Raw genomic sequence first — 20,345 nt, 5'->3', positions numbered from 1 at the left:
AATGCTATCCCCTGTACGATTGGTCAACCATCACGTCACTCAACGCTATCCCCTGTACAATTGGTTAATCATCATGTCACTCAACGGTAATGAGCGGAGTTGTCCCTTTTTTGAAAGTTTTTGTATATTGTCTGAACAATTTTTGTCTGACCAAAAACTAAATACGCCTATGACGCTTCCCTAATCATAAGCTTTCTTTTGATACAACATATGTGTAGGTACGCTCTATAACTTTTGAGTGTATAGCAGACATACGGACAGACAGACAGACAGACAGACACCACTATCCTTTCATATATAGATATATAGATCGATATAGATAGATAGACGAGCTGGACTGCCCGGCGGTGCCGAGGGTTTTTTGAGGGCATGTTGTTATGAAAAAAGTAGAGGAGAGAGGAGAGGGGGGGCGGAGACAGAGGAGGTGGGGAGGAGAGAGGGGGGGTGGAGGAGAGATGGGGGGAGGGGGGAGGAGAGAGGGGGGAGGGGGGAGGAGAGAGGGGGTCGGAGAGAGGGGGGAGGGGTGGGAGGAGAGAGCGGGGGAGGAGAGAGGAGAGGGGGAGGAGACAGGTGGGGAGGAGAAAGAGGAGGGGGGCAGGAGCAGGGGAGGAGAGATGGGGTAGGAGGGGGGAGGAGGGGGGAAGAGAGAGGGGGGAGGGGGGAGAGAGGAGGGGGAGGGGGGAGAGAGGAGGGGGAGGGGGAGAGAGGAGGTGGGGAGGGGGGGAGCAGGCGAGGAGGAGAGGCGGGGGGAGGAGTAGGGGAGGGGGAGAGAGGAGGGGTGGAGGAGAGAGGGGGGAGGAGAGAGGGGGTGAGGAGAGAGGAGAGGGGGTAGGAGACCGGGGGGGAAGACACAGAGGAGGGGGGCAGGAGCGGGGGAGGAGAGAGGGGGTAGGAGGGGGGAGGAGGGGAGTAGGAGAGAGGGGGGGAAGTGGTCGGAGAGAGTGGGGGAGGGGTGGGAGGAGAGAGGAGAGGGGGAGAAGACGGGGGGGAGGAGACAGAGGAGGGGGGCAGGAGCGGGGGAGGAGAGGGAGGTGGTGGGGAGGAGGGGGGAGGAGAGAGGGGGGAGGAGGGGGGAGGAGAGAGGGGGAGGGGGAGGAGAGGGTGGGAGGAGGGAGAGAGAGAGAGAGAGAGAGAGGGACGGAGCCCGGCCTTGGTGAGCCGGAGGCCCTGTGTGTGGCGTAGAGGAGAGATTGGGGGGGAGGAGAGTGGGGGGAGGGGAGGAAAGGGGGGGATGAGAGGGGGGAGGAGAGAGGGGGGAGGGGGGAGGAGAGTGGGGGGGAGGAGAGAGGGGGGAGGAGAGGGGGAGGGGGTGATGAGAGAGGGGGGGAGGGGGATGGGGGAGAGAGGGGGGAGGGAGGGGGAGAGGGGGGGAGGGAGGGGGGAGGGAGGGGGGAGGCGGCGGAGGAGGAGAGGCGGGGGGAGGAAGGGAGGAGGAGGGAGAGAGAGAGAGAGAGTGGGAGGGAGCCCGGCCTTGGTGAGCCGGAGGCCCCATGCATGGCGTAGCGGTCAGGCCCGGCGCGAGTGACCCCAGCCTCCATTCCGCCCCGCCCGCCTTTAGGATAATGGAGGCGATGGCTCCGCGGTGCTCCGTACCGCCCCGCCAGCCTTTACGAAGATGGCTGCGATCGCAGGCCGCTTGTTTGTAATCGGGGCCAGCGGGACGGGCGGTGCCTAGCTCGGGCATGGCTGGTGAGGAGAGACCGAGGCTTCGAGGCCTGCAGGCGGGGTAACCCTCCAAGGTTGCAGCGCCCGGCGGAGGCAGCGAGTCAAGAGCAAAAAAATAGGGTGAAAGCTAGGAAAATTAATGAGCTTAGAAAATATATTTACAAATTAATTTACTTTTTTAAAAACAATTTAATTGTGTTACTTAATGCGGCGGGTGCCCACGTTCGGCATTAAAAAAAATGGCGGTGAAGTTTTGGGAGGCTGCAGGATTAGGCCCGCCCTCGCACGGAATGTAACGCCCCCGGTGACGCACCGATTGGTCAACCATCAGGTCACTCAACTGTAGGATTGGTCAACCATCACATCAGTCAACGCTATCCCCTCTACGATTGGTCAACCATCACGTCACTCAATGCTATACCCTGTACGATAGGTTAACCATCATGTCACTCAACGCTAATGTGCAGAGTTGTCCCTTTTTTGAAGGTTTTTTCTATACTTTCTGAACAATTTTTGCCTATGACGCTCCCCTTATCATAAGCTTTCTTTGAAATAACATGTGTGTAGGTACGCTCTATAACTTTTGAGTGTATAGTGGACATACGGACAGACAGACAGACAGACAGACAGACACCACTATCCTTTTATATATATATAAGATAATAAAGATAACAGATACCCAGGAGTGAGTTACAGGCTCTAATGATGAATGCACTAAATATCATTACATTCCTTGTGCTCTTTACCATGAGCTCCTGAAAGGTGTTTACTAAAGTGCCCCACAGTCACATGCAGGTGCGGAAATGATACTGTCATCTGTGGTTATCAGCCCCTTCCATTGGAGTGATTGCGTGGTCTGTTTGTTGACTCTTTCCTTTAGCGGAATGGTATGTGATTGGAGTGTAAGGGTTTGACACTGACCAGCATGTGCTTTAGGCTCCTGCTGGGTTACAGTGGCTGCACGCTCAAGGTCACTGTCCTGACTGAACAGAAGGACTCCAAAACTCAGTGTTGTGTGTGGTGCTGATCTGTGTTCCCATTCCTGTGTCAGGTGATCAAAGCTGGCGAGCGGGAAACGCGCGCCCCTGGGCTGAGTCTGAGGGGAATTACCCGGTGGTTCCTGCTCTCGATGGATTGGGTCATGCTTCGCTGGAATGCCCCTACTCGCCATGATTGAAGAGCCTGGGCACTCGGACTTTGTACCCACGCCCTGCTGGTCATTGGGAGTGGGGCCCCAGCAGGGTTCAGCATTTCGATAACAATAAGAGGTTTAGACCATTCAACATATTATAATGGACGTCTCTCTCCCCTCCCTCCGAACAGTATTCGATTACTGGAAAATCTCCGATTGATATAACACCGTTCATTATCTCAAGTACTCCTAAAGCGCTTTACAGACAATTGAAGTTCTTTGAAGTGTAGACGCTGTTATATTTTAGGACAAGTGGCAGCCATTCTTCGCACAGCAAGGTCCCACAAACAGCAATGTGATAATGACCCGATAATCATTATTAGTGATGTTGGTTGAGGGATAAATATTGGCCACAAGGACACCGGGGAGAACTCCCCTGCTCCTCGTCGAAAAACTGCCATGGGATCTGAGAGGCCATGGTTCAAAATCTCATCTGAAATGCAGAAATTCCGAGAGTGCAGCACTCCCTCAGTACTGCCCCTCCGACAGTGCAGTCCTCCCTTATTACCGACCCTCCGACAGTGCGGCGCTACCTCAGTACTGCCCCTCCGACAGTGCAATCCTCCCTCAGTACTGCCCCTCCGACAGTGCAGCGCTCCCACAGTACTGACCCTCCGACAGTGCAGTCCTCCCTTATTACCGACCCTCCGACAGTGCGGCGCTACCTCAGTACTGCCCCTCCGACAGTGCAATCCTCCCTCAGTACTGCCCCTCCGACAGTGCAGCGCTCCCACAGTACTGACCCTCCGACAGTGCAGTCCTCCCTTATTACCGACCCTCCGACAGTGCGGCGCTACCTCAGTACTGCCCCTCCGACAGTGCAATCCTCCCTCAGTACTGCCCCTCCGACAGTGCAGCGCTCCCACAGTACTGACCCTCCGACAGTGCGGTCTCCCTCAGTACTGCCCCTCCGACAGTGCAGAGCTCCCTCAGTACTGACCCTCCGACAGTGCGGTCTCCCTCAGTACTGCCCCCCGACAGTGCAGAGCTCCCTCAGTACTGCCCCTCCGACAGTGCAGAGCTCGCTCATTACTGCCCCTCCGACAGGGCAGCGCTCCCTCACTACTGCCCTTTCTGACAGTGCAGTGTTTCCTGAGTACTGCCCCTCCAACAATGCAGCGCTCCCTCAGTACTGCCCCTCCAACAGTGCAGCCCTTCTTCAGTACTGCCCCTCCGACAGTGCAGGGCTCGCTCCGTACTGTCCCTCCAACAGTGCGGTGCTCCCTCAAAACTGTCACTCCGACAATGTGGCTCTCCCTCAGTACTGCCCCTCCGACAGTGCTGCCCTCCCACAGTACTGCACCTCCGACAGTGCAGTTCTCCCTCTGTACTGCCGCTCCAACAGTGCAGCCCTCCTTCAGTACTGCCCCTCCGACAGTGCAGCGCTCCCTCAGTACTGCCCCTCTGACAGTGCAGTGCTCCTTCAGTCCTGCCCCTCCAACTATGCAATCCTCCCTCAGTACTGTCCCTCCAAAAAAGCAGCACTCCCTCACTACTGAGCCTCCTACAGTGCGGCGCTCCCGAAATATTGCCCCTCCACAGTGCAGCTCTCCCACAGTACTGTCCATCCGACAGCGTGGTGCTCCCTCAGTAATGCCCCTCTGACAGTGCAGCGCTCCCTCAGTACTGCCCCTCTGACAGTGCAGCACTCCCTCAGTACTGCCCCTCCGACAGTGCAGCGCTCCCTCAGTACTGCATCTCCAACAGTGCAGCACTCCCTCAGTACAGCCACTCCGACAGTGCGGCACTCCCTCAGTACTGCGCGTCCAACAGTGCAGCGCTCCCTCAGTACTGCGCCTCCGACAGTGCAGCATTCCATCAGCACTGCCGCTCCGACAGTGCAGCACTCCCTCAGTACTGCATCTCTGACAGTGCAGCGCTCCCTCAGTACTGCCCCTCCAACAGTGCTGCACCCCTCTGTACTGCCCCTCCAACAGTGCAGTGCTCCCTAAGTACTGACCCTGCAACAGTGCAGCAATCCTTCACTACTGCCCCTCCGACATTGCAGTGTTACCTCAGTACTGACCCTCTGAGAGTGCAGCGCTCTCAGTACTGCCCCTCCGACAGTGCAGTGTTCCCTCAGTACTGCCCCGCCGACAGTGCTGCGCTCCATCAGTACTGCCCCTCCGACAGTGCAGCGCTCCCTCTGTACTGCTCCTCCGACAGTGGGGCAATCAATCAGTACTACCCCTCCGACAGTGTGGCACTCCCTCAGTACTGACCCTCCAACATTGCGTTGCTCCCTCAGAAGTGGCCCTCTGACACTGCTTTGCTCCCTCAGTACTGCCCTCGGCAGTGCAGCGCTCCCTCAGGACTACCCATCCAACACTGCAGCATGCCCTCAGTACTGCCCTTCCGACAGTGCAGCACACCCTCAGTACTGCCCCTCCAACAGTGCAGCGCTGCCTCAGTACTGCCCTTCCGAAAGAGCAGCGCTCACTCAGTACTGCCCTTCCAAAAGTGCGCGCTCCATCAATACTGCCGCTCTGACAGTGCAGCGCTCCCTCAGTACTGCCCCTCCGACAGTGTGGCGGAGACCTTCAGTACTGCCCCCTCCGACAGTGCTGTGCTCCCTCAGTACTGCCCCTCCGACAGTGGTGCACTCATTCTTTATTCCCTCTCCGACAGTGCAGCGCTTCCTCAGTACTGTACCTCCGACCATACAGTGCAACCTCAGTACTGCCCCTCCGACAGTGCCGCGCTCCCTCATTTCTGCCCCTCCGACACTGCAGCACTCCCAAAGTACTGACGCTCCGACAGTGAGGCACTCTTTCATTACTGCCCCTCTGACAGTGCAGAGCACCCTCAGCACTGCCCCTCCGACAGTGCTGTGCTCCCTCAGTACTGCCCCTCCGACAATGCGGCAATGCCTCACTATTGACCCTCCGAAAGTGCCGTGCTCCATCAGTACTCCCCCTCCGACAGTGCCTTGCTCCCTCAGTACAGCCACTCCGACAGTGCCGTTATCCCTCAGTACTGCCCCCCTGCCAGGGCAGTGCTCCCTCAGTACTGCCCCTGCGACAGTGCAGCGCTCACTCAATACTGTCCCTCCAACAGTGCGGCACTCCCTCAATACTGTCCCTCCGATGGTGTGGCACTCCCTCAGCACTGCCACACCAACTGTGCAGCACAACGTTAGTACGGCCCCTCCGACAGTGCAGTGCTCACTCAATACCGCCCCAACGACAGTGCATTGCTCACTCAGTACTGCCTCTCCGACAGTGCGGCAATCAGTCAGTACTGCCCCTCCGACAGTGCGGTGCTCCCTCAGTATTGCCACTCTGATGGTGCAGCACACCCTCAATACTGCACCACTGACAGTGCAGCACTCCCTCAGTAATGTCTCTCCGACGGTGCGGTTTTCCCTCAGTACAGCCCCTCTGACAGTGCAGCACTCCCTCAGTACTGACTGTCTGACAGTGAGGCACTCTCTCAGTTCTGCCCCTCCGACTGTGCGGTGTTCCCTCAGTACAGCACCTCTGACCGCGCCGTGCTCCCTCAGTACTGCCCCTCCAACAGTGCAGCAAGGCCTTAGTATTGACCATCCAACAGCGCCGTGCACCCTCAGTACTGCTCCTCCGACAGTGCCGCACTCCCTCAATACTGCCTCTCTGACAGTGCCTTGCTCCCTCAGTACTGCCAGTCCGACAGTGTAGCGTTCCCTCAGTACTGCCCCTCCGACAGTGCGGCGCTCCCTTAATACTATCCCTCCGACAGTGCCATGATCCCTCAGTACTGCCCATCCGACAGTGCAGTGCCCTCTCATTACTGCCCCTCTGACAGTGCGGCGCTCAACCAGTACTGTCTCTCCAAGAGTGCGGCGCTCCCTCAGTAGTGCCTCTCTGACAGTGCGGCGCTCCCTCAGTACTGTCTCTCCGAGAGTGCGGTGCTCCCTCAGTATAGCCTCTCTGAGAGTGCGACGCTCACTCGATACTGTCCCTCTGACAGTGCAGCGCTCCCTCAGTACTGCCCTTCCGACATTGCCGCGCTCCCTCTGTACTGCCGCTCCGAAAGTCCGGCAATCAGTACTGCCACTCTGACGTTGCGGCACACCCTCAGTACAGCCCCTCTGACAGTGCAGCGCTCCCTCAGTACTGCCCATCTGACAGTGATGCACACTCTCAGTATTGCCCATCCAACAGTGAGGGACTCCCTCAGTAGTGTACCTCTGACGGTGCGGTGTTCCCTCAGTACAGCCCGTCTGACAGTGCAGTGCTCCCTCAGTACTGCCCTTCCGACATTGCAGCGCTCCCTCTGTACTGCCGCTCCGAAAGTCCGGCAATCAGTACTACCACTCTGACGTTGCGGCACACCCTCAGTACAGCCCCTCTGACAGAGCAGCGCTCCCTCAGTACTGCCCATCTGACAGTGATGCACACTCTCAGTATTGCCCATCCAACAGTGAGGGACTCCCTCAGTAGTGTACCTCTGACGGTGCGGTGTTCCCTCAGTACAGCCCGTCTGACAGTGCACTGCTCCCTCAGTACTGCCCCTCCGACAGTGCGGCGCTCCCTCAGTACTGCCCCTCTGACAGTGCGGTGCTCACTCAGTACTGTCCCTCCGAGAGTGCGGCACTCCCTCAGTGGTGTCCCTCCGACGGTGCGGTGTTCCCTCAGTACAGCCCCTCTGACAGTGCAGTGCTCCCTCAGTACTGCCCCTCCAACAGTGCAGTGCTCCCTCAGTACTGCCCCTCCGACAGTGCGGCGCTCCCTCAGTACTACCCCTCTGACAACGCGGCGCTCCCTCAGTACTTTCCCTCTGAGAGTGCGGCGCTCCCTCAGTACTGCCTCTCCGAGAGTGAGAAGGTCGCTCAGTACTGTCCCTCTGACAGTGCAGCGCTCCCTCAGTACTGCCCCTCTGACATTGCAGCGCTCCCTCTCTACTGCCCCTCTGACAGTGTGGCAATCAATCAGTACTGCTAATCTGACGGTGCGGCACACACTCAGTACAGCCCCTCTGACAGTGCAGCGCTCCCTCAGTACTGCCCGTCTGACAGTGAGGCACTCTCCCAGTACTGCCCCTCCAACAGTGAGGCATTCCCTCAGGAGTGTCCCTCCGACAGTGCGGTGTTCCCTCTGTACAGCCCCTCTGACAGTGCAGTGCTCTCTCAGTACTGCCCCTCCGACAATGCGGCAATGCCTCAGTATTGACCCTCCAACAGTGCCGTGCTCCCTCAGTATTGCCCCTCCGACAGTGCAGGGCTCACTCAGTACTCTCCCTACAACAGTGCAGCGCACCCTCAGTACTGCCCCTCCAACAGTGAGGCACTCTTTCAGTACTGCCCCTGTGACAGTGAGGCACTCTCTCAGTACGGCCCCTCTGACAGTGCAGTGCTCCCTCAGTACTGCCCCTCCGACAGTACGGCAATGCCTTAGTATTGACCCTCCAACAGTGCCGTGCTCCCTCAGTACTGCCCCTCCAACAGTGTGGCGCTCCCTCAGTACTGCCTGTCCGACAGTGCCTTGCTCCCTCAGTACTGCCCCTCCGACAGTGCGGCAATGCCTCAGTATTGATCCTCCAACAGTGCCGTGCTCCCTCAGTACTGCCGCTCCAACACTGCTGCGCTCGCTCAGTACTCCCCGTTAAACAGTGGGGCGCTCCCTCTATAATGTCCCTCCGACAGTGCAGTGCTCGCTCAATACTGCCCCTCCGACAGTGCCATGCTCCCTCAGTACTGCCCCTCTGACAGTGCCTTGCTCCCTCAGTACTGTCCCTCCGACAGTGTGGTGCTCCCTCAGTACTGCCTCGCCAACAGTGCAGCTCACCCTCACTACTGCCCCTCCGACAGTGCAGTGCTCGCTCAGTACTGTCCCTCCGACAGTGAGGCACTCTCTCAGTACTGTCCCTCCGACAGTGTGGCAATCAATCAATACTGCCCCTCCGATAGTGCGGCACTCCCTCAATGCTGCACCTCTGACAGTGTGGCACTCCCTCAGTACTGCCTCTCCGACAGTGCGGCACTCCCTCAATACTGCACCTCTGACAGTGCAGCGCTCCCTCAGTAATGCCCCTCTGACAGTGCAGCGCTCCCTCAGTACTGCCCCTCCGACAGTGCAGCGCTCCCTCAGTACTGCCCCTCCAACAGTGCAGCGCTCCCTCTGTACTGCCCATCCGACAGTGCGGCAATCAATCAGTACTACCCCTTCGACAGTGCAGCACTCCGTCAGTACTGACCCTCCGACATTGCGGTGCTCCATCAGTCGTGCCACACCGACAGTGCAGCGCAACGTCAGTACAGCCCCTCCGACAGTGCAGTGCTCACTCAATACTGCCCCAACGACAGTGCATGGCTCCCTCAGTACTGCCTTTCCGTCAGTGCAGCAATCAATCAGTACTGCCCCTCCGACAGTGCGGCGCTCCCTCAGTACTGCCCCTCTGACAGTGCAGCACTCCCTCAGTACTGTCCCTCCGACGATGCGGTGTTCCCTCAGTACAGCCCCTCTGACAGTGCAGCACCCCCTCAGTACTGACTGTCTGACAGTGAAGCACTCCCTCAGTTCTGCCCCTCCAACAGTGAGGCACTCCCTCAGTACTGCCCCTCCAACAGTGCGGCAATGCCTTAGTATTGACCGTCCAACAGCGCCGTGCACGCTCTGTACTACTCCTCCGACAGTGCATTGCTCTCTCAGTACTGCCCCTCTGACAGTGCGGTGCTCCCTCAGTACTGTCTCTCCGAGAGTGCGGCGCTCCCTCAGTAGCGCCTCTCTGACAGTGCGGCGCTCCCTCAGTACTGTCTCTCCGAGAGTGCGGCGCTCCTTCAGTAGTGCCTCTCCGAGAGTGCGACGCTCGCTCAGTACTGTCCCTTCGACAGTGCAGTGCTCACTTAGTACTACCTCTCCGACAGTGCAGCGCTCCCTTAATACTGTCCCTCCGGCAGTGCCTTGATCACTCAGTACTGCCCATCCAACAGTGCAGTGCTCTCTCAGTACTGCCCCTCTGACATTGTGGTGCTCCCTCAGTACTGCCCCTCCGACAGTGTGGCGCTCCCTCAGTACTACCCCTCTGACAGTGCGGCGCTCCCTCAGTACTGCCCCTCTGAGAGTGCGGCGCTCCCTCAGTAGTGCCTCTCCGAGAGTGCGACGCTCGCTCAGTACTGTCCCTCCAACAGTGCAGCGCTCCCTCAGTACTGCCCCTCCGACATTGCAGCGCTCCCTCTGTACTGCCCCTTCGAAAATGCGGCAATCAATCAGTACTGCCAGTCTGACGGTGCGGCAAACACTCAGTACAGGCCCTCTGACAGTGCAGCGCTCCCTCAGTACTGCCCGTCTGACAGTGAGGCACTCTCTCAGTACTGCCCCACCAACAGTGAGGCACTCCCTCAGTAGTGTCCCTCCGATTGTGCGGTGTTCCCTAGTACAGCCCCTCTGACAGTGCAGTGCTCCCTCAGTACTATCCCTCCGACAGTGCAGTGCTGTCTCTCATTACTGCCCCTCCGACAGTGCAGCGCTCCCTCAGTACTCCCCCTCCGACAGTACGGCGCTCCCTCAGTACTGCCCCTCTGACAGTGCGGCGCTCCCTCAGTACTGTCCCTCCAAGAGTGCGGCGCTCCCTCAGTAGTGTCCCTCCGACGTTGTGGTGTACCCTCAGTACAGCCCCTCTGACAGTGCAATGCTCCCTCAGTACTACCCCTCCGACAGTACAGTGCTCATTCAGTACTGCCCCTCCGACAGTGCAGTGCTCCCTCAGTACTAGCCCTCTGACAGTGCGACGCTCCCTCAGTACTGACCCTCTGACACTGCTTTGCTCCCTCAGTACTGCCCTCGGCAGTGCAGCGCTCCCTCAGGACTACCCATCCAACACAGCAGCACTCGCTCAGTAAAGCACTTTCAACAGTGCAGCACTCTCTCAGTACTGCCCCTCCGACAGTGCGGCGCTCCCTCAGTACTGCTCTTCCGACAGTGCAGCACACCCTCAGTATTGCCCCTCCAACTGTGCAGCGTTCCCTCAGTACTGCTCCTCGAACAGTGCAGCGCTCCCTCAGTACTGCCCTTCCGAAAGTGCAGCGCTCCCTCAAAGCTGCCTCTCCGACAGTGCAGCACTCCCTCAGTACTGCCCCTCCAACAGTGCAGTGCTCCCTCAGCATGGCCTCTCTGACAATGCAGTGCTCCCTCAGTACTGCCCCTGCGATAGTGCGGCAACGCCTCAGTATTGACCCTCCAACAGTGCATTGCTCCCTCAGTACTGCCCCTCGGACAGTGCCATGCTCCCTCTGTACTGCCCCTCCGACAGTGCCTTGCTCCCTCAGTGCTGCCGCTACGACAGTGCAGCATTCCCTCAGTACTGCCCCTCCAACAGTGCAGCGCTCGCTCATTACTGGCCATTCTCCAGTGCGGCGCTCCCTCAGAACTGTCCCTCGGACAGTGCGGTGCTCCCTCAATACTGCACCTCCAACAGTGTGGCACTCTCTCAGTACTGCCTCTCCGACAGTGCAGCGCTCCCTCACTACTGCCCCTCCGACAGTGCAGTGTACACTCAGTACTGCTCCGCCGACAGTGCAGCGCTCCATCAGTACTGCCATCCAACAGTGCAGCGCTCCCTCACTACTGCCCCTCTGACAGTGTAGTGTTCCCTCAGTACTGCCCCTCAGATAATGCGGCTATCAATCAGTACTACCACTCCGACAATGCTTCTGCATTGACCCTCCAAAAGTGCCTTGTTCCCTCAGCACTGCCCCTCTGACAGTGCTGTGCTCCCTTAATACTGCTCCCCTGACAGTGCCATGCTCTCTCAGTACTGCCCCTCTGACTGTGCCTTGCTCCCACAGTACTGCCGCTCCGACAGTGCGGTGCTCGCTCAGTACTGTGCCTCCGACAGTGCGCCGCTCCCTCAGTACTGCCCCTCCGACAGTGCGGCGCTCCCATAACACTGCCCCTCCGACAGTGCTGCACTCCCTCAGTACTGCCCCTCCGAGAGTGTGGCACTCGCTCAGTACTGTCCCTCTGACAGTGCGGCGCTCCCGTAATACTGTCCCACCGACAGTGCAGCGTTCCCTCAGTACTGACTCTCCGACAATGCAGTGCACCCTCAGTACTGCCCCTCCGACAGTGCAGTGCTCGCTCAGTACTGTCCCTCCGACAGTGCAGCACTCCCTCAGTACTGCCCCACCGACAGTGCAGCGCTCCCTCTGTACTGCCCCTCCGGAATTGCGGCAATCAATCAGTACTGCCCTTCTGACAGTGCGGCACACCCTCAATACTGCACCTCTGACAGTGCAGCGCTCCCTCAGTACTGTCTCTCTGACAGTTCGGTGTTTCCTCAGTACTGCCCCTCCGACAGTGAGGCACTCTCTCAGTATTGCACCTCCAACAGTGCGGGGCACCCTCAATACTGTCCCTCCGACAGTGCAGCACTCCCTCAGTGCTGCCCCTCCGACAGTGCAGAGCTCCCTCTGTACTGCCCCTCCGACAATGCGGCGCTCCCTCGGTACTGCCCCTCCGACAGTGTGGTGCTCCATCAGTGCTGCCTATCCAACAGTGCGGCACCCCTCAGTACTGCCCCTCCGACAGTGCGGTGTTCCCTCAGCACTGCCACTCCGACAGTGCAGCGCTCCCTCAGGACTGCCAATTCAACAGTGCGGCGCCCCCTCAGTACTGCCCCTCTGACAGTGCAGCGCTCCCTCAGTACTGCCCCTCCGACAGTGCAGCGCTCCCTCAGTACTGACCCTCTGACATTGCAGCACACCCTCAGAACTGCCCCTCCGACATTGCAGCACTCCCTCAGTACTGCACCTCCGACAGTGTGGCGCTCCCTCAATACTGCCTCTCCCACAGTGCGGCGCTCCCCCAGTACTGTCCCTCCGACAGTGCGGTGCTCACTCAGTACTGTCCCTCCGACAGTGCGGCGCTCCCTCAGTACCGCCACTCCGACAGTGCTGCGCTCCCATAGTACTGTCCCTCTGACAGTGCGGTGTTCCCTCAGTACTGCTCCTCTGACAGTGCCGTTCACCCCCAGTACTGCCCCTCCAACAGTGCAGTGCTCCCTCTGTACTGCCACTCCAACAGTGGTGCTCTCATTTAGAATTCCGCTGTCCAACAGGGTAGCACTGCCTCAGTACTGCCCCTCCAAAAGTACAGCCCTCCCTGAGGACTGCCCCTCTACCAGTGTAGTGCTCCCAAAGTACTGCACAACCGACAGTGCAGTACTCTCTCTGTACTGCCCCTCCGACAGTGTCATGCTCCCTCAGTACTGCCCCTCCGACAGTGCAGCGCTCCCTCAGTACTGCCCCTCCGACAGTGCAGCGCTCCCTCAGCACTGCACCTCCGGAGGTGCAGTGCTCTCTCAATATTGCCCCCCCGACAGTGCAGAACTCTCTCAGTACTGTCCCTCTGACAGAGCAGCACACCCTCAGTACTGCCGATCCTACAGTGCAATGCTCCCTCAGTTCTGCCCCTCCGACATTGCGGCGATCTGTCAATACTTCCCCTCCGACAGTGCGGCACTCCCTCAGTACTGCACCACTGACACTGCTGTGTTCCCGCACTTCTGCCCCTCTGACAGTGCAGCGCTCCCTCTGGACTGCCCTTCCAATAGTGCGGTGCTCCCTCAGTACTGCCCATCCGACAGTGCGGCGCTCCCTCAGTACTGTCCCTGCGACCGATCAACGCTCCCCCAGCACTGCCCCACCGACACTTGAGCACTCCCTCAGCACTGACCCTCCGACAGTGCGGGCTTCCCTCAGTACTGCCCCTCTGACAGTGCAGCGCTCCCTCAGTACTGCCACTCCGACAGTGCAGCGCTCCCTCAGTACTGTCCCTCCCACAGTGCAGCACTACCTCAGTGCTGCCCCTCCGACAGTGCAGCGTTCTCTCAGTACTGCCCCTCCGGCACTGCCTCGCTCCCTCAATATTGCCCCTCCTACAGTGCAGAGCTCTCTCAGTACTGACCCTCCAACAGCCCAGCGCTCCCTCAGTACTACCGCTCCGACAGTGCAGCGCTCCCTCAGTATTGCCCCTCCAACAGTGCGGCAATTGCTCAGTACTGCCCATCCGACAGTGCAGCGCTCCCTCATTACTGCCCCTGCTACAGTGCAGTGCTCCCTCAGTACTGCCACTCCGACAGTGCAGTGTTTCATCAGTACTGCCTCGCCGACAGTGCAGTGCTCCATCAGTACTGCATCTCTGACAGTACAGGGATCTCTCAGTACTGCCCCTCCGACAGTGCAGCACTCGCTCAGTACTGTCCCTCCAACAGTGCGGCGCTCCCTCAATACTGTCCCTCCAACAGTGTGGTGGTCCCTCCATATTGGCTCTCTGACAGTGCAGTGCTCACTCAGTACCGTCCCTCCGAAAGTGCAGCGCTCCCTCAGTACTGCCCCTCCATCAGTGCAGCGCTCCCTCAGTACTGCCCCTCCGACAGTGCAGCATCCCCTCAGTACTGCCACTTTGACAGTGCAAACCTCCCACTGTGCTGCCCCTGACAGTTCAGTGCTACATCAGTACTGCCCCTCCGACAGTGCAGCGCTCCCTGAGTACTGCCCCTCTGACAGTGCAGTGCTCCCTCAGTACTGCCCCTCTGACAGTGCTGCACTCCCTCAGCAGTATGGCTGTCCCTCAGTACTACCCCTCCGACAGTTCGGCACTCCCTCAGTACTGCACCTCTGACAGTGCAGCGCTTCCTCAGTAATGCCCCTCCGACAGTGCAGCTCTCCCTCAATACTGACCCTCCGACAGAGCAGCACTCCCTCAATACTGCCTCTCCGACAGTGCAGCACTCCCTCAGAACTGCACCTCCGACAGTGCAGAGCTCTCTCAGTACTTCACTTCCGACAGTGTGGTGCACACTCAGTACTGCAACTCTGACACTGCTGTGTTCCCTCACTTCTGCCCATCTGACAGTGCAGCGCTCCCTCAGGAGTGCCCATCTGACAGCGCGGAGCTCCCTCAGTACTGTCCCTGCAACTGAACAACGCTCCCCCAGTACTGCCCCTCCGACACTTGAGCACTCCCTCAGCACTGACCCTGCGACAGTGCGGGCTTCCCTCAGTACCGCCCCTCCGACATTGCAGCGCTCCCTCAGTACTGCCCCTCCGACAGTGCCACGCTCCCTCAGTTTTACCACTCCTACAGTGCAGCATTCCCTCAGTACTGCCCATCTGACACTGCCGCGCTCCCTCAATATTGCCCCTCCAACAGTGCAGAGCTCTCTCAGTACTGCCCTTCCGACAGTGCAGCACTTTCTCAGTACTGTCCCTCCGACAGCGCAGCGCTCCCTCCATACTGCCCCCCGACAGTGCAGCACTCCCTCAGTATTGCCCAGCAGACATTGCAGCCCTCTCTCAGTACTACCGCTATGACAGTGCAGTGTTCCCTCAGTACTGCCCCTCCGACAGTGCGGCAATTGATCAGTACTGCCCATCTGACAGTGCAGCGCTCCCTCATTTCTGTCCCTCTGACAGTGCGGCGCTCCCTCAGTACTGACCCTCCGACAGTGCAGTGCTCCCTCAGTACTGTCCCTCCGACAGTGCAATGCTCCCTCAGTTCTGCCCCTCCGACATTGTGGCGATCAGTCAATACTGCCCCTCCGACAGTGCGGCACTCCCTCAGTACTGCACCACTGACACTGCAGTGCTCCCTCAGTACTTCACTTCCGACAGTGTGGTGCTCCCTCAGTACTGCAACTCTGACACTGCTGTGTTCCCTCACTTCTGCCCCTCTATAAGTGCAGCGCTCCCTCAGGACTACCCTTCTGACAGTGCGGCGCTCCCTCAGTACTTTCCTTGCGACCGAACAACGCTCCCCCAGTACAGCCCCACCGACACTTGAGCACTCCCTCAGTACTGACCATCCGACAGTGCGGGCTTCCCTCAGTACCGCCCCTCCGACATTGCAGCACTCCCTCAGTACTGCCCCTCCGACAGTGCCATGCTCCGTCAGTTTTGCCAATCCAACAGTGCACCGTTCCCTCAGTACTGCCCCTCTGACACTAGCGCTCCCTCAATATTGCCCCTCCAACAGTGCAGAGCTCTCTCATTACTGCCCCCCGACAGTGCTGCACTCCATCAGTACTGTCCATCCCGCAGTGCAGCGCTCCCTCAGTACTGACCCTCCGACAGTGCCACGCTCCCTCAGTTTTGCCACTCCTACAGTGCAGCGTTCCCCCAGTACTGCCCCTCCGACACTGCTGCGCTCCCTCAATATTGCCCCTCCGACACTGCAGCACTCCCTCAGTACTGCCCACCCAACATTGCAGCCCTCTCTCAGCACTGATAATCCAACAGCCCAGCGCTCCCTCAGAACTACACGTCCGACATTGCAGCGCCCCCTCAGTACTGCCGCTCCGACAGTGCAGCGTTCCCTCAGAACTGCCCCTCCGACAGTGTGGCAATTGCTCAGTACTGCCCCTCCAACAGTGCAGCGCTCCCTCAGTGTTTCACAACCGACAGAGCATCGCTCCCTCAGCACTGCCACTCCGACAGTGCAGCACTCCCTCAGTACTGCCCCTCCGACAGTGCGGCGCTCCCTCGTACTGCCCCTCCGAGAGTGCTTCCACCAGTGCTGCCCCTCCAACAGTGCAGCACTCACTCAGTACTGCCCCTCCGACAGTGCAGCGCTCCTTCAGTACTGCCCCACTGACAGTGCAGCGCTGCCACAGTACTGCCCCCGACAGTGCAGCACTCCCTCAGTACTGCCACTCCGACAGTTCGGCGCTCCCTCAGGACTGCCCCTCCGAGAGTGCGGTGCTCTGTCACTACTGCCCCCAACAGTGCAGCACTCCCTCAGTACTGACTCTCCGACAGTGTGGCACTCTCTCAGTGCTGCCCCTCCGACAGTGCGGTGCTCCCTCAGTACTGCCACTCCAGCAGTGCTGCGCTCCCTCAGTACTGACCCTCCGACAGTGCGGTGCTCCCTCAGCACTGCCCCTCTGACAGTGCGGCGCTCCCTCAGTACTGCCCCTCCAACAGTCCAGTGCTCCCTCATTATTGCCCGTCCGACAGTGCTGTGCTCCCTCAGTACTGACCCTCCAACAGCCCAGCGCTCCCTCAGTACTACTCCTCCGACAGTGCAGAGCTCCCTCAGTACTACAGCTCCCACAGTGCGGCGCTCTCTCAGTACTGCCCCTCCTACAGTGCAGCGCTCCCCCAGTACTGACCCTCCAACAGCCCAGCGCTCCCTCAGTATTACCCCTCTGACAGTGCAGCGCTCCCTCAGTACTGCCCCTCCGACATTGCGGCATTTGCTCAGTACTACCCTTCCAACAGTGCAGCGCTCCCTCATTACTGCCCCTGCTACAGTGCAGCGCTCCCTCAGTACTGCCCCTCTGACAGTGCGGCGCTCCCTCAGTATTGTCCCTCCGACAGTGCGGCGCTCCCTCAGTACTGTCCCTCCGACAGTGCAGCGAACAATCAGTACTGCCCCTCCGACAGAGCAGAGCTCCCTCAGTGCTGCCCAACCAACAGTGCTGCACTCCCTCAGTACTATCCCTCCGACAGTGTGGCGCTCCATCAGTACTGACCCTCTGACAGGGCAGCGCTCCCTCAGTACTGTCCCTCCGACAGTGCAACGAACCCTCAGTACTGCCCCTCCGACAGTGCAGCTCTCCCTCAGTACTGCCCCTCCGACAGTGCAGCTCTCCCTCAGTACTGCCCCACTGACAGTGCAGCACTCCCTCTGTACTGCCCCTCCGACAGTGCAGCACTCCCTGCGCACTGCCCATCTGACAGTGCGGTGCTCCCTCAGTAGTGTCCCTCTGACAGTGCAGCATTCCCTCAGTACTGACCTTCCGAAAGTGCAGCTCTCCCTCAGTACTGCCCCTCCTACAGTGCAGCGATCCCTCAGTACTGTACCTCCAAAAGTGCGGCGCTCCCTCAGTACTGTCCCTCCGACAGTGCAGCGATCCCTCAGTACTGCCCCTCCGACAGTGCGGCGCTCCATCAATACTGTACCTCCGACAGTGCGGCGCTTCCTCAGTACTGACCGTCCAACAGCCCAGCGCTCCCTCAGTACTACCACTCTGACAGTGCAGCGCTCCCTCAGCACTACCGCTCCGACAGTGCAGCGCTCCCTCAGTACTGTCCCTCCGACAGTGCAGCGAACAATCAGTACTGCACCTCCGACAGTGTAGAGCTCCCTCAGTGCTGCCCAACCAACAGTGCTGCGCTCCCTCAGTACTATCCCTCCGACAGTGCGGCGCTCCACCAGTACTGAACCTCCGACAGGGCAGCACTCCCTCAGTACTGTCACTCCGACAGTGCAACGAACCCTCAGTACTGCCCCTCCGACAGTGCAGCTCTCCCTCAGTACTGCCCCACTGACAGTGCAGCACTCCCTCTGTACTGCCCCTCCGACGGTGCAGCACTCCCTGCGCACTGCCCATCCGACAGTGCGGTGCTCCCTCAGTAGTGTCCCTCCGACAGTGCAGCATTCCCTCAGTACTGACCTTCCGAAAGTGCAGCTCTCCCTCAGTACTGCCCCTCCTACAGTGCAGCGATCCCTCAGTGCTGTACCTCCAAAAGTGCGGCGCTCCCTCAGTACTGTCCCTCCGACAGTGCAGCGATCCCTCAGTACTGCCCCTCCGACAGTGCGGCGCTCCATCAATACTGTACCTCCGACAGTGCGGCGCTTCCTCAGTACTGTCCCTCCGACAGTGCAGCGCTCCCTCCGTACTGCCCCTCCGACAGTGCAGCTGTCCCTCAGTACTGCCCCTCTGACAGTGCAGCGCTCCCTCAGTACTGCCCCTCCGACAGTGCAGCGCACCCTCAGTACTGCCCCTCCGACAGTGCGGCACTTCCTCAGTACAGCCTCTCCTACAGTGCAGCGCTCCCTCAGTACTGACCCTCCAACAGTGCGGCGCCCCCTCAGTACAGCCCCCTGACAGTGCAGCGCTCCCTCAGTACTGCCCCTCCGACAGTGCGGCGCTCCCTCATTACTGCCCCTCCTACAGTGCAGCGCTCCCTCGGTACTGCCCCTCCGACAGTGCGGCGCTACATCAGTACTGCCGCTCCGACAGTGCAGCCCTCCCTCTGTACATTCGTTCCAACAGTGCAGCTCTCCCTCAGTACTGCCCCTCCTACAGTGCAGCGCCCCCTCAGTACTGCCTCTCCGACAGTGCTGCGCTCACTCAGTACTTTCGCTCCAAAAGTGCAGCTCTCCCTCAGTACTGACCCGCCGACAGTGCAGCTCTCCCTCAGTACTGCCCCTCCGACAGTGCCATGCTCCCTCAGTACTGCCCCTCTGACAGAGCAGCACTCCCTCAGTACTGTCCCTCTGACAGTGCGGCGCTCCCTCACTACTGCCCCTCCGACAGTGCGGCGCTCCATCAATACTGTACCTCCGACAGTGCGGCGCTCCCTCAGTACTGCCCCTCCTACAGTGCAGCGCTCCCTCAGTACTGCCCCTCCGACAGTGCCATGCTCCCTCAGTACTGCCCCTCCGACAGAGCAGCACTCCCTCAGTACTGTCCCTCCGACAGTGCAGCGCTCCCTCAGTACTGCCCCTCCTACAGTGCGGTGCTCCCTTAGTACTACGCCTCCCACAGGGTGGCGCTCCCTCAGTACTGCCCGTACTGCTGTGCAGTACTCCCTCAGTACTCCCCATCTGACAGTGCAGTGCTCCCTCAGTCTTGCCCCTTCGACAGTGCAGCGCTCCATCAGTACTGCCCCTCCGACAATGCAGCACTCCCTCAGTACTGCCTCTCCGACAGTGCGGCGCTGCCTCAGTACTGCCCCTCCGACAGTGCGGCGCTCCATCAATACTGTACCTCCGACAGTGCGGCGCTCCCTCAGTACTGACCGTCCAACAGCCCAGCGCTCCCTCAGTACTACAACTCTGACAGTGCAGCGCTCCCACAGTACTGCCCCCCTACAGTGCAGCGCTCCCTCAGTACTGACTCTCCAACAGCCCAGCGCTCCCTCAGTACTACCGCTCCGACAGTGCAGCGCTCCCTCAGTACTGTCCCTCCGACAGTGCAGCGAACAATCAGTACTGCACCTCCGACAGTGTAGAGCTCCCTCAGTGCTGCCCAACCAACAGTGCTGCGCTCCCTCAGTACTATCCCTCCGACAGTGCGGCGCTCCATCAGTACTGAACCTCCGACAGGGCAGCTCTCCCTCAGTACTGTCACTCCGACAGTGCAACGAACCCTCAGTACTGCCCCTCCGACAGTGCAGCGCTCCCTCAGTGCTGCCCAACCGACAGTGCCGCTCTGCATCAGTACTGACCCTCCAACAGTTCAGCTCTCCCTCAGTACTGCCCCTCCGACAGTTCAGCACTCCCTCAGTGCTGCCCATCCGACAGTGCGGCGCTCCCACAGCAGTGCCACTCCGACAGTGCATCACTCCCTCAGCACTGCCACTCCGACAGTGCAACACCCCCTCAGTACTGATCTTCCGCAGTGTGGTGCTCCCTCAGTAGTGTCCCTCCGAAAGTGCAGCGCTCCCTCAGTACTGACCATCCGACAGTGCAGCTCTCCCTCAGTACTGCCCCTCCTACAGTGCAGCGATCCCTCAGTACTGCCACTCCGACAGTGCTGCGCTCCATCAGTACTGTACCTC

At 59.5% G+C, this 20,345-nt stretch overlaps 1 protein-coding gene across 1 annotated transcript in view; it reads right to left on the bottom strand.

Moving 5' to 3' along the window:
- The window catches only part of LOC147096982 (uncharacterized), a 22,858-nt gene extending 11,680 nt beyond the window's left edge, over positions 1–11,178 (bottom strand). Inside the window, exons 1-4 of the mRNA XM_085972524.1 lie at positions 11,172–11,178; positions 8,611–8,828; positions 8,228–8,388; positions 7,345–7,567 (exon numbers count right to left, since the gene is read on the bottom strand). Coding sequence (XP_085828650.1) covers positions 7,345–7,567; positions 8,228–8,388; positions 8,611–8,828; positions 11,172–11,178 — 609 coding nt within the window. The remainder of the gene's footprint in view (positions 1–7,344; positions 7,568–8,227; positions 8,389–8,610; positions 8,829–11,171) is intronic.
- Positions 11,179–20,345: the final 9,167 nt, after the last annotated feature.

Source organism: Somniosus microcephalus, chromosome 33, assembly GCF_052327205.1.
Source record: "Somniosus microcephalus isolate GS21.2 chromosome 33, FLI_Smic_1.0, whole genome shotgun sequence".
NCBI classification, from domain to species: domain Eukaryota; kingdom Metazoa; phylum Chordata; class Chondrichthyes; order Squaliformes; family Somniosidae; genus Somniosus; species Somniosus microcephalus.
This window is presented reverse-complemented; position numbering and strand designations above follow the sequence as displayed.